The sequence below is a fragment of the Gobio gobio genome (assembly GCF_949357685.1).
Source record: "Gobio gobio genome assembly, chromosome: 25".
Taxonomy (NCBI): Eukaryota; Metazoa; Chordata; class Actinopteri; order Cypriniformes; family Gobionidae; genus Gobio; species Gobio gobio.
In genome coordinates, this window is record NC_137121.1 from 23,021,897 (window position 1) to 23,033,967 (window position 12,071).

General features: G+C 38.6%; 1 protein-coding gene across 2 annotated transcripts in view; it reads right to left on the reverse strand.

The window, feature by feature from the left end:
• Nucleotides 1–12,071, reverse strand: part of dapk2b (death-associated protein kinase 2b) — a 51,327-nt gene that overhangs the window by 6,874 nt on the left and 32,382 nt on the right. Inside the window, exons 4-10 of one of the 2 annotated variants that reach the window (XM_079810043.1) lie at nucleotides 10,452–10,590; nucleotides 7,233–7,362; nucleotides 7,023–7,071; nucleotides 6,890–6,916; nucleotides 4,259–4,411; nucleotides 2,377–2,422; nucleotides 1,107–1,616 (exon numbers count right to left, since the gene is read on the reverse strand). In XM_079810043.1, coding sequence (XP_079666169.1) covers nucleotides 1,107–1,616; nucleotides 2,377–2,422; nucleotides 4,259–4,411; nucleotides 6,890–6,916; nucleotides 7,023–7,071; nucleotides 7,233–7,362; nucleotides 10,452–10,590 — 1,054 coding nt within the window. The remainder of the gene's footprint in view (nucleotides 1–1,106; nucleotides 1,617–2,376; nucleotides 2,423–4,258; nucleotides 4,412–6,889; nucleotides 6,917–7,022; nucleotides 7,072–7,232; nucleotides 7,363–10,451; nucleotides 10,591–12,071) is intronic. The other variant, XM_079810042.1, reaches the window with a different exon arrangement.

Below are 12,071 nucleotides of genomic sequence, written 5' to 3' on the forward strand. Positions count from 1 at the left end.
AGCCTGACATCATCTCAACTGTTAAAAAAGGAAATAATTTGGTCAGTATTTGACCATTAATAAATAAAAAAAACTTCAATAATACTGACAAGAACAACCATACTGATGAATATGTTAAATTCAAAAGTATGCTCTTGAATGCTGTAGTCCAACATGTGCATACATTAAATATTTTATAGTCTCAATAGTATGGTACATACAAAACAAACTGACATGAAAACTCTGATTTTGAGGTATGACATAAAAATTTAGTTAAAAATGTCTCACAAGTGTCTCAAACTAATGTTTTGTTGAGATAATGACCTTTAATGGCTATTTCCGGTACAAGGGAACTTGTTGGCGTGAACATTCATCCATTTCACACCTTATTTTGCTTTGTGTTTTTGCATTTTTTTTGTTCTTTTCGTAAAAACAAAACACTTAAAATATAATTATATTCCAAAAAGTGCAGGACGGGGTCAGGAATTTCATAAAGTGGATGAGATATGCCACCTAGAGCTATAAAAGGCTGCGACACCCTGGGACGTTTTAAACTTTATCAGCCCAGCTCATGAATATTAATTGGGGCATAAAGGTATTTAGTGCTTAAAGGGATCGTTCACCCAAAAAATAATATTCTGCATAATTGACTTACCCTCATGTCATTTCAAACCTGTATAACTTTCTTTTTTCTATGGAATACATAAGAATATATTTTGAAGAATGTTGGTAACCAAAACAATTTTTGGTAACCATTGACCTTTCATTGTATGGACAAAAAAACCCGGAACATTTCTCAAAATATCTTCTTTTGTTTTCCACATGAAAGAAAGTCATAGAGGTTTGGAACAACATGAGGGTGAGTAAATCATGACAAAATTCGATCTTTAAAAAATGGATATTACCCAAAATGTGGGTAATATAAGTCACACTGACTACACATCCTGCAACGACCCTAATCCCAGTGTATTACAATTGCAGTCTAATCTCCATTAGCTAGACTTAGAGATGTCGGGTTGTGCTCGAGGACATAGTTCGCCTCCAAAGGCCCTGCTCAACAGCTCCTTCAGGGCCTCGTTCACCTCTTTGTTCAATGCTGAGACGGAACCCAAGCCCCTGTTCCCTGCCTCTCCGTTTAGTGATCCCATAACCTCCTGCAACCAGCGGAGTTCTGCGTTCAGCTCCTGTCTGAGGGAGCTCAGGTGGGCTTCTCTAGTCAGGTAGCGTCTGTCAATGCTGGCTAAGTTGCCGTCGGTTGTCCTCAAGTCCTCCTGGATGCCTTTCCTCAACGCCTCCGCTTTGCGGAACTCGTAGCGCACCTGCGAGATCTCCTGCCGGATGCTCTCGCTTTCCTCTTTATACCAAGTTTCCTTCTCGCTGTAGACGGAAAGAAGAGCCTCAATGTCGTCCTGAAGGGTTTCGCGCTTCTGAGACACATTTTCGAGACCCATTTCCACCGACGCGATGTCTTCCAGAACGTTGGCGAAACGCTCAAAGTTGACGTAGGTGTTGTTGGGTGGCATGCTGGAGTGGGATTGAATGGTGTACTCTTGCAGGCGTTTGGTCTTCAACTGCTGTGATTCCACTTTCGTTTGTGCCTCTAGGGTGGCGCTGCTGTCCTCTGGCTGTTCGTGGGTCTTCGCATAGAGAAATTAGGAGGAATAATGTGTAAGAAACTAGTTTGCTTTTTTCACCAGGGAGTCAAAGCACTCAACTCATGCACGGGTAAACAGCAGACCCAGGCAGGAAGAAGTGGAGTTAATGCTGGTCTCGGATCAAAGGGACGGTGGTGTTAGGATGAGGAGAACCGCATGGTAAACACTGGATTGAGTCATCTCTACAGTCCCATCATCGATTAGAGGAATTCATCGACATGCGATTGCTTCCATGATGAAGACTTGCATGCATATGTGCATCTAGAAGTTGGCCACCAAGCTAATACCAGGATACCTGGATAGTTCACCCAAAAATGAAAATTTGGGTATCATTTACTCACGCTCATGTAATTCCAGATATGTTTAAGGATTTTTAAGTCCAAAACAACATTGGACAAAACAAAGATTGAGACATGTTTTAAAATACGTGTTTAAACACAAAAGTCGAACTGGTTTGGAACTACATGAGTATATTGAGTCAATGATGACAGAATGTTCACTCTGGCTGAACTATCCCTTTAATTGCACAATTTAGAGTGTGTCATGTGTGATATAGCACGTTTACAGCAAGTTTGTCGTTGTTAATGATGTGCGTACAACCCAGGTCAGTTCACTCTGAACAGCAGAGCAAAGTTCAACACTCACATATGTTATAATGCCAGTAAGAAGCACTCATTTCAACACAAGCGTAGATAAACATGCTTTCAATTATGCATGTTTGACACATAATCCGAGTGGTTACCTGAATCCAGGGGTGGTTAAGTGCGTCTTGTATCTTAAGCCTCTTTCTGCAAAGAAAACAAAGACAAAGAAAACTTAGGGTAAATGCAACTTCAAGATAGAAAAAAGAAAACAAGGTATACTTATAGCAAGTATACTTAGCCATAGTAAACACTAGATCTGTGGGATGCCACAAGCTCATACCTGTCTAAACGCTATAAGTGACAAATTTCATTAAAGAGTTAGTTCACTCAAAAATGAAAATTAGCCCATGATTTACTCACCCTCAAGCCATCCTAGGAGTATATGACATTCTTTTTTCCGACGAAGACAATCAGAGTTATATTTAAGAAGTCCTGGCTAATCCAAGCATTATAATGGCAGTGAATGGCAGCCCAAAATTTCAAGTCCAAAATAGTGCATCCATCCATTATAAAAGTAATCCATACGGCTCCGGGGTGTTAATAAAGGCCTTCAGAAGTGAATTGATAGGTTTGTGTAAGAAAAATAACCATATTTGACATGTTACAAGTAAATGTGTGTGGACTACTTTTATAAAGGATGGATGCAAGCCCCAGGACATTTTTTAATATAACTCAGATTTGATTCATCTGAAAGAAGAATGTCATTTACACCTAGGATGGCTTGAGGGTGAGTAAATCATGTGGTAATTTTCATTTTTGGGTGAACTATCCCTTTAACCCTCTGGTGCTCTTCGGTCATTTCTGACCTGAAAATTTTCTGTTTTGAAATTTTAAAAATCACTTCTTCATCGGAATGATATGAAACTTGGTGACTTTTCTAGCATTAGGTATGTAAACACACACAAAAATTGGGGTCATGATTCGAGCATGCTAATTGGTCGTAAAAAAAAAAAAGTAGCGTTCATTGTCTTCGGTCATAAATTGCCGACCATAGGAAATGAATGGGAAATCAGCAAAAACACAAAAACTCTCAGGATATTTGTGTGTGCAATCTACAAATCGGCCACGATGCTGAACAAAAAGTACACAGCAGTAAAGGGGTGACACTCTAAAACATCAAGAGTGTGATATTGACACATCCACTCACACACACATGCAAACTTATACACATACATACACCTATGAAAAACCGAACCTATGAACCACATTTTGAGTTATTAAAAATCACAGCTTCATCAGAATGATATGAAACTTGGTGACTTTTCTAGCATTAGGTATGTAAACACACAAAAAAATTAGAGCATGCTAAGTGGTCGTAAAAAATAATACTCCAACTTGTGCTCTTCGGGTCAAAAATGACCACTATAGGAAATAAATGGGAAATCTGCAAAAACACAAATCTAAAACTTTATAATAAATAGTCTTTGAGATTTGTTTAATATATATTAAAATCCATCAACAAAAAAAAAATCATTAAACGTGTTCAAAAGAGAACTAGGGAATTCTCAAGCCTCTCCATAGAGACCTCTAATGATTACACACATGGTTGCATGATTTCTTAAACAATTCCAAAAGAGGGCGCTAATCTGCCTTCAAAAAAAAAATACTTTGAAGGCCTAGTCTCTATTTTAACCTGAAATACTGCAATAATTAAATATATATATATATATATTACAAAAATATTTTTTGTATAATTTTCAATGGCAAAAATAGACCATAATTATTACATAAATATTAAAAAATGGGGTGGAGGAAGTTTAATTTTTAGGTGTCCGGTCACTTATGACCGAGAAGACAACCAATGCAACCCCTAAACGAAGAACACCAGAGGGTTAAGCATGTTATGCATGTTATATAGAATATTTTTGTTAGTTTTTTTCACTTGTGAGACTAGTAAAACACTGTTGCAGAAATATATTCGATTCCAAACTACCAAAATATTAGATTTCTTTATGGCTGAATCCTGATTTGACCTCTCACCTTGTATCTTTCACCAGCAGCTGTTTGATGAAGTTTTTGGCCAGTTCACTGGTGTTGCCGAAGAACTCCTCATCAAATTCAAAGTTAACTGCTGATATGTTTGCTAGAGTTTCCTGCTTGGAGTCGCCCAGGAACGGTGAAGCCCCGCTTAATCTGGAAAAGAAAGACAAATGCTTGACCTACGTACAAGCACATTCGAAATTCCTGTTAATTAACTGTTAATTTTTTTTCCTGAAACTGATCCGATAGTGGAATCCAAACACGTGCAGAAGTTTATGTATCAGACAGCTGTTAAGTGGCATAATTATGTTCACAATAGTGATGGGTGGAAAAGTTTGGGTGTCACTGTCTGATGGCCCGAGGCTCAACCTGTAATTCACTCTTCACTTTTCTGGTATATCGATATATTCGTTTACTTGAATCATTCTCAATGAATGTATGAGCTTGTGAACTGTTAATTCCATGCTGAAAATACAGCTTTGCCACCACAGGAATACATTATTTTTTTAAATATAATTGGATATTGTTTGTTCTCCTATATTAAAATTGGATGATGATCTGTATGTATAATACAAAAGAAAAAAATAATTAAAATTCTATAAAATTATTGGCAGATGTATTAATCTAAACAAAATTCCTAACAAACTAAGTATAAACTGGCATGTGCATTCAGATATTCATCTGATCATGTTCAAAATGGGTGTAACATTATGGGTGCTATTGTTTGATATGTGCACGGCCCATTATGAGAACCTCTCATTCATTATTCATTGGTGTGGTTCATCAATATATTTGTTCAGCACAGGACCGTGCTCAGACATTTTGAGGGGAGGTGGCCCAAACTAGAAAAAAAGGGGCACTAAGGTAGAAGTACAACATTTGAGGTCGGGAAGTTCGGTCTGGAGTCCGTTGTGGAGCAACTATGCTCGAACCAGAGCTGTTCGGACCAATCAACTTGTCAGGGCGGGCTTTATACGATGATGGGCAGATGATCAAAAGTAACGTAACCATCCATGTCACCAAAGAGCGCTTGGGTTGAATTCGTTCTAATCCTAAACGGAGAACTTGTTCGTATATGCATTCACCTTTACCATTTCTCTCAAAAATGATGATCGTGTTGGTAAGTACTCCGTGTATCCTTAAATTCTTTTTTACAACACCGGCAAGGATCATTTACAGTCATCTTCTTCTTCTACTTCTTCAGGTGTGCGTGCAGCTGAGTTCTGTTGACAACTATGCGTCGCTCCGTTGCTCTGATTGGTTGTAGGTCTATCCAATTGAGTGCAGAGGCATTTTCTTTCCTGGTTCGGTTGAAACACGCCCCATAATCACAGCCCAATGGAGCAGTATTTGACTCATATTTTGACTGGAATTGAGTATGACGACGTCAGGGTATAATAATTATAATAATATAATAATTAGAAAATAATAATAATATTTGTTTATTTTACAGAAAACATATTTTATAAAAGACTGCAGGGTGAACTCTAAACATGCAGGCAGTCTATGTCTATAAATCTTCAGAAAGGTCTAAGGATTTATATTAATATTATATTATTATGATAAAATGACAACATTTTTGGTCAGGAGGTATGCAAAATCTAAAACAGAGTCCATCTTCAATATGAAATATGAGCCTATTATGCAAAAAAAAACTCCTGTACACTGGAGAAAAACATATGGATTATCATGTTTACTTCAAATTTCTTTAGAGATAAGTATTATTTTTCCTATTTTTTGAGCATTATTGAGCACTACACATTTTGTCTGTTTCATTCATACCGGAAGACGGAGGGCGCCTTTCGTGCAGAAACTCCAAATTGGCCTCGCAAAAGTAATATAACTTGTGACGCTCCTGGAAATCCCTAATATGGACAAAAGCATTCAGCTATGCGCTATCGCTGTAGCTGAATAAAAAGAAGGTAGAAACGCTTTGACTGATTAAACATAAAAACAATAAACACACGGCAGCGACAATATACGGTTTATCAAGCCTGAGTTCTTCAAGCCTTCTCGGGTATTTTCATAATAATAAAGTATATTTATAATGCAATGCTAATCGACATAGCCTTTATCACTGTATAGAATACTGTAAAATAATAATTGTCTGCCTTATGCTATAAGAAGCCACATCAGCTCACAAAAGGAAGTTTTTACTCGACTGGTGTTATGAAGTGAATTTGGAGTAAAAACATGTTATTAAATGTTGTCTTTTGTTGTTACAGGAGACTCAAATTCACAGTGCTTTTTGAGATGGAGCAGCATTTACTACTGCTCACAGTGCCGCTAATGTGGATTGTAATGCATCTACTTGTCACGACCTTCTGGAACTCTCCAGAGAGCGGATACAGACTGTGAGTGATGCTGAGGAGCGAGCGGGAAAACACGGAACGGGTTAGCGGAATCAGGGGGTCTTTAGCGGAGGGTAAACAGAACGCTTTTAGCAGGGATTTGAATCCTCTGGAGGGTGGGGGTGAGAGGGGCACCGAAGCCAATGAGGGCAGATTGGTTCAGCATGTGACCTGTTAACTCCATGTGTATGGAATCTGTCCATCATTATGTGGAATGTCAATGAATGTCTGGATGTCCAGTCAGAGAAGAAGGAATCCAAATTCTTCTATTCATACTCACAGGATGTATGTGATTACTCCGATGGTCCTGGAGGAAACAGAGGGGCGGAAGAGAGCACATGGTTAAGCCATAGCTGAGCTTTGACGCTTACTTTATGTAAAGTACAAAGTGTGATCTGCTTAAAAATTCTCACCACATGTCGGCCTCTAATCCCAGCTGCTCATAGTTGACTATCTCTGGAGCTGAAAATAAACCAGGTTAGAGGCATCAGCTACATTTCATTCAAAATAACAATGTAGGATGTCCAAAGATGGTAGAGAATTTCAGCAGCCATAAGTGACATCCAGTAATATGAAAATGAATCACACACTTAGCATCTTGCATCATGAACTTTTGAACTTACCAACAAATTCTGGAGTTCCAAAAATGTTTTTGAACTCTACTCCGTCTTTGATCCTATGCGCCAAACCGAAGTCAATAAGCTTGATCCGCGGGAGTTGGACGTTGTTATCCAGCAGCATGATGTTCTCAGGCTGAAAAACAATTAAATTACCCATTAAAACGATAAACAGTCACCCAAACCAAGTCAAAAAACAGAAATCCATTGAAATGATGGGTGTCACTGTCTGACTGTTCAAGGCTGAACCTGTCATTCATTATTCACAGTTTTAGTTTATCGCTATATTTATTGACCTTTATCATTTTAAATGACTATATGAGCATGTGAGCTGTGAATTCCATATTTCTTTATTTACTTATATATTTATAATTTATGCATTTACCTGCTTAATTTAAAATTTCATTTAATTTAATATATTTTATTTTATTTTATTTAACCCATGCATTCTATTCTTATAATTGGATATTTTTTGGTGAAACTGGAACATCTTGAGTTCACAAAGCACATTGTAGCCTGGTAGCTAATATTGAAGATGAGTCTTGCTAACCTTTCTAAGCCTGACAGAAAATACAAGCTAGTTTATTGCACCATGTTTTTGTATAATTTTGTATCATACACATGCTTTCCATTTTCAAGTCCATCTCGATAAATGGTATTTGTCATGTGTGTGTACGGCTAATCAGCGTTAACCTCCACCTCAGCAGTTTGCATGCTGATGAAGTGGCTGAAGGTTTCATGTAATTCTGCGTGGGACTCGACACCTGTTATGTTCCCGTCTTAATGCCTCTACGCACCCAAGAGGTGAAAAGAGGCATCCAGCTGACTTCAAGTGCGGAGGAGGGCGTACGCTATGTTCCCTCAGGAGTTGTGCCATGTCTAGGATGTAAAAGTACGGAAATTTGCCTCCTTGTCAATGTAAAAAGAAAGTTAATTAGTCACTGGTTACTTCATAAATCGGTGAATTTAGCTTTTAGCTAAAATAGCTATTTTTTTTGAACAATTCTTCCGTGAGCATGGCACAAGACTTTGTTTACATAGCAGTTAGCATGCGTTGTTTTGAGCAAGAACAGAAGTTATGCTAAGCTAATATATTTTTGATCGGGATTCTTTGGGAGTTATGCTAAGCTAAGCTAATATACAGTGACCTAATTGGTCTCTGGCTACTTTCTAAATATCTTGCTAAAATAACATTTATAAAGAACAATTCTTTTGTGAGCATGGCTCATTTTGTCAGCAGTTAGCATATGTTCATTGGTGTAAGCAAGAGAGGGTTATGCAGAGCTAATAGTGAGAGTCTTTGGGAGTAAATGACTGTTCATACTAAGATGAATATTCAATGAAAAATTCAGTGCGATAAACATTTTAATTTGAATGAGCACTGTTAATGCATCTGTTTAGATCAACACGAACATTCACAAGCTAATGCATTAGATTTTATTTCGATTTGCGAAGAAAACTGCCACTAAGCTACAACTTGGTGTCACTCACTAAACTATTTTGCTAAGCAAGAGTGAATAACTGAGGAAGAATCCAGACCCACCCATCTTTCCCTGTACTCTTTCATTAGTTGTGAGCATGGCATGGTAGCAGTAAGCATGTTGTTTTGAGCAAGAAAATAAGTTCTGCTAAACTAATTTCTTTTTCAGTGAAAGACTTTGTGAGTTATGCTAAGCTGAGATAAGCTAATATCCAGTGACCTAATTAGTCACTTCCTAAATCTTTGAATTTAGCTGTTAGCTAAAATAGCTATTTTTATGAACAATTCTTTGCGATTTTTACATAGCAGTTAGCATGTGTTGTTTCGAACAAGAAACTGAGTTATGCTAAGCTAATTGTTTGGTAAAGAACATAGCTAATACAAAATCTGAACAGTTGTTTGAAAGCATGCTGTTTTGACTTCCATGACAAGTGGAATCACTTTGTGTCCCTGAGTAACCAGGATATTCTGCTTTTCTAAAAGCACCATCTACAGTCTGTCAGAAAGTGAATCTGCATTTCCATTCAGCCCATGCTTGTTCATACGCATCGGTCTGAACAGGCCTTTATGCTAAGCGATATCCAGTGATCTGTAATTAGTCACTGGCTACTTCCTAAATCTCTAATTCGCTGCTAGCTAAACTAGCTATTTTAGTTCCAATTCATTCTTGAGCGTGTTAGAAATCAGGCAAAGTGAGAGAACATTGTGCTCAGTACGTTTTTTGTCTTCAAACAATCTTGGGTCTTCAGCCGATAAAGTTTAAATCCTGTCTGGCTAACGTGCCTCCCATACTGTTTAAACAATAGGTCATTAGGCAGAGAGTAGACAGTCTTTTGTGGCTGTTTGAATGTATTCGATCAAATGAGCGTTTGCACTACGAAAGCGATTTCAACTACTACTGGAAGGGGTCGAAAGTGGACAAGCTCAAAATGTTATAGACCCTGTTTACACCTGTATTTAGCATCGTCCACTTATGATCCAATGAAAAAAACACATCTTAATACAAGTAAACAGGGCCTAAATTTTGCTGCTAGCTAAATTAGCTATTTTCATTGCAATTGCATGAATGGGATTTTTTGTTTACATAGCAGTTAGAATGTGTTGACTGGAGCAAGAGAGGGGGTTAGCCAAAGTAGTATCTTTTGAGTGTCTCCGGCTGCCCTTGTAGAGCTCCAGCGTGCGCTGGCGACTGTGGAGACGCAGCACTTAGAAAAACAGGATGGAGATTATCGCAGAGAACAGCGTGGGTGACATGTCTCATCATGTGCCGCTGATAACCTTGCTGTGTTAGAATGTCTGGATCTGGGCCAGGCTGGACGAGGAACACATGTGAATGGGGTACAAACACACGTACGCTCTCAGCCCATGATGGGACGGTGCTCGTCACAGTGATTAGTTAGAGCTGTCATTAGCAGAGGAAGTTGTTTATAAGCTGAAAAGAGTAAAAGGATGGAATTTCCATACGGTTGACAGAAATGGGGTCATGTATGCATTCCCAAGAAACAGTACAATAGCAGGTCTTAGAAAAGTGAATAGCTATTTTGTCATGCAAAGTTTCAGGTGTTGCCATGCAACAGACTCGATTGTTCTTCAGTAAAGGCCAATTCACCTCTGCTTGAGGAAGAGCTATACTGTTGCCATGGCAACCATTATAGCTGTTTCTCGCCTCCACAACCAAGCCATTTATAGGAAACTATACGACTGACTTTAGATTTCAGAGACAGCCGTGGACAAAACTTATGTACCTTCAGGTCAAAGTGTGCAATTTTCTTGGAGTGCAGGTACTGAACTCCATTCAGAATCTGTTTGATGAATTCTGTGGCTTCCTCTTCACTCAGCGACTCCTTCTGAGCCAGGAAGTCAAAGAGCTCGCCTCCTGAAACACTGAAAATAAAGAGAGACCGTTTCAGCATATAACATGCTAACCAACAGAGTGACAGACATTCAAAGAAGCATAGGAAACTGGCTATTGTTGACATGACAAAAACATTTCCACACATGGTTATGATATCTATCAATCCACGCATCTATCCATTCCAGTTGCATTTTTGCTATTTTAGTTTTCTAAAATTGTACATAATATGTGTATTTCAATTTAATCATGAAAATATTTCAAATAATACAAACCTACCACCATTGTTAAACCATTGTTATTTATTAGTCTAAACAAAAATGAGTATAAACTGAGTGCACCAAGTACACTTTACACAGTTTACCTCACACATACAGAGATGTTCATCTTAATCTAATACATTTAGGCTAGTAAACTTCCTCTGTGACAGTTAACCACAGTAGGGCTTAAACAGCTTAGCGCAGCTTTTTTTATCACTAACATCAAACCACTTTATCATAGCTCTGCAGAAATGTCTTTTTCCAAACACTCACAGACATTTTAATACGTAGTATATCAGCTTAGCTGAACTTGTACACTACAAGGTCTGAGTGGTGGATCTAGAAAGATGCTCTTCACTTAAAATGCAGAGCAGCTGACAGTTACAGACTGTCCATTCAGCCACCGTTCTGATTGGATTCAGGCCACAATTAGTCCTAATTGAGCTTCCACGCTCCCATGCACACATCTCAGGCAGAGAAAACCTGAGCTGGGCCTCCCAGAAACTCTAGAGCTCTGACATTTACTACAGCTTCCCCGACACATTCAGAGAATGACAAACACACTGGCCTCCAGACCACGAGATACAACAAATACACATGCACACAGTAGTGTGGCAAACAGTTCCCTTTTAAATTACGTAAAGTAACAGTCAACATTGCATTCTGACAATATTAATATACAGTGTTTGAGTATAAACAACAGTATGCCAGTATTGGGACATAGCCTATTAACAATATACACCGATCAGGCATAACATCATGAATGTTATTAGGTGAAGTGAATAACACTGATTATCTCTTCATCACCGCACCTGTTAGTGGGTAGGATATACGTATTAGGCAGAAAGTGTCTCAAAGTTGTCCTTAAAAAGTCCTTGAAATTTTGTCCTCAATGTTGATGTGTTAGAAACAGGAAAAATGGGCAAGTGTAAGGATTTGAGCGAGTTTGACAAGGGCCAAATTGTGATGGCTAGACGACTGAGTCAGAGCATCTCCAAAACTGCAGCTCTTGTGGGGTGTTCCCGGTCTGCAGTGGTCAGTATCTATCAAAAGTGGTCCAGGGAAGGAACAGTGGTGAACTGGTGAAAGGGTCATGGGCGGCCAAGGCTCACTGATGCACGTGGGGAGGGAAGGCTGGCCCGTGTGGTCCGATCAAACAGACGAGCTACTGTAGCTCAAATTGAAGTTAAAAAGAAGTTAATGCTGGTTCTGATAGAAAGGTGTCAGAATACACAGTGCATTGCAGTTTGTTG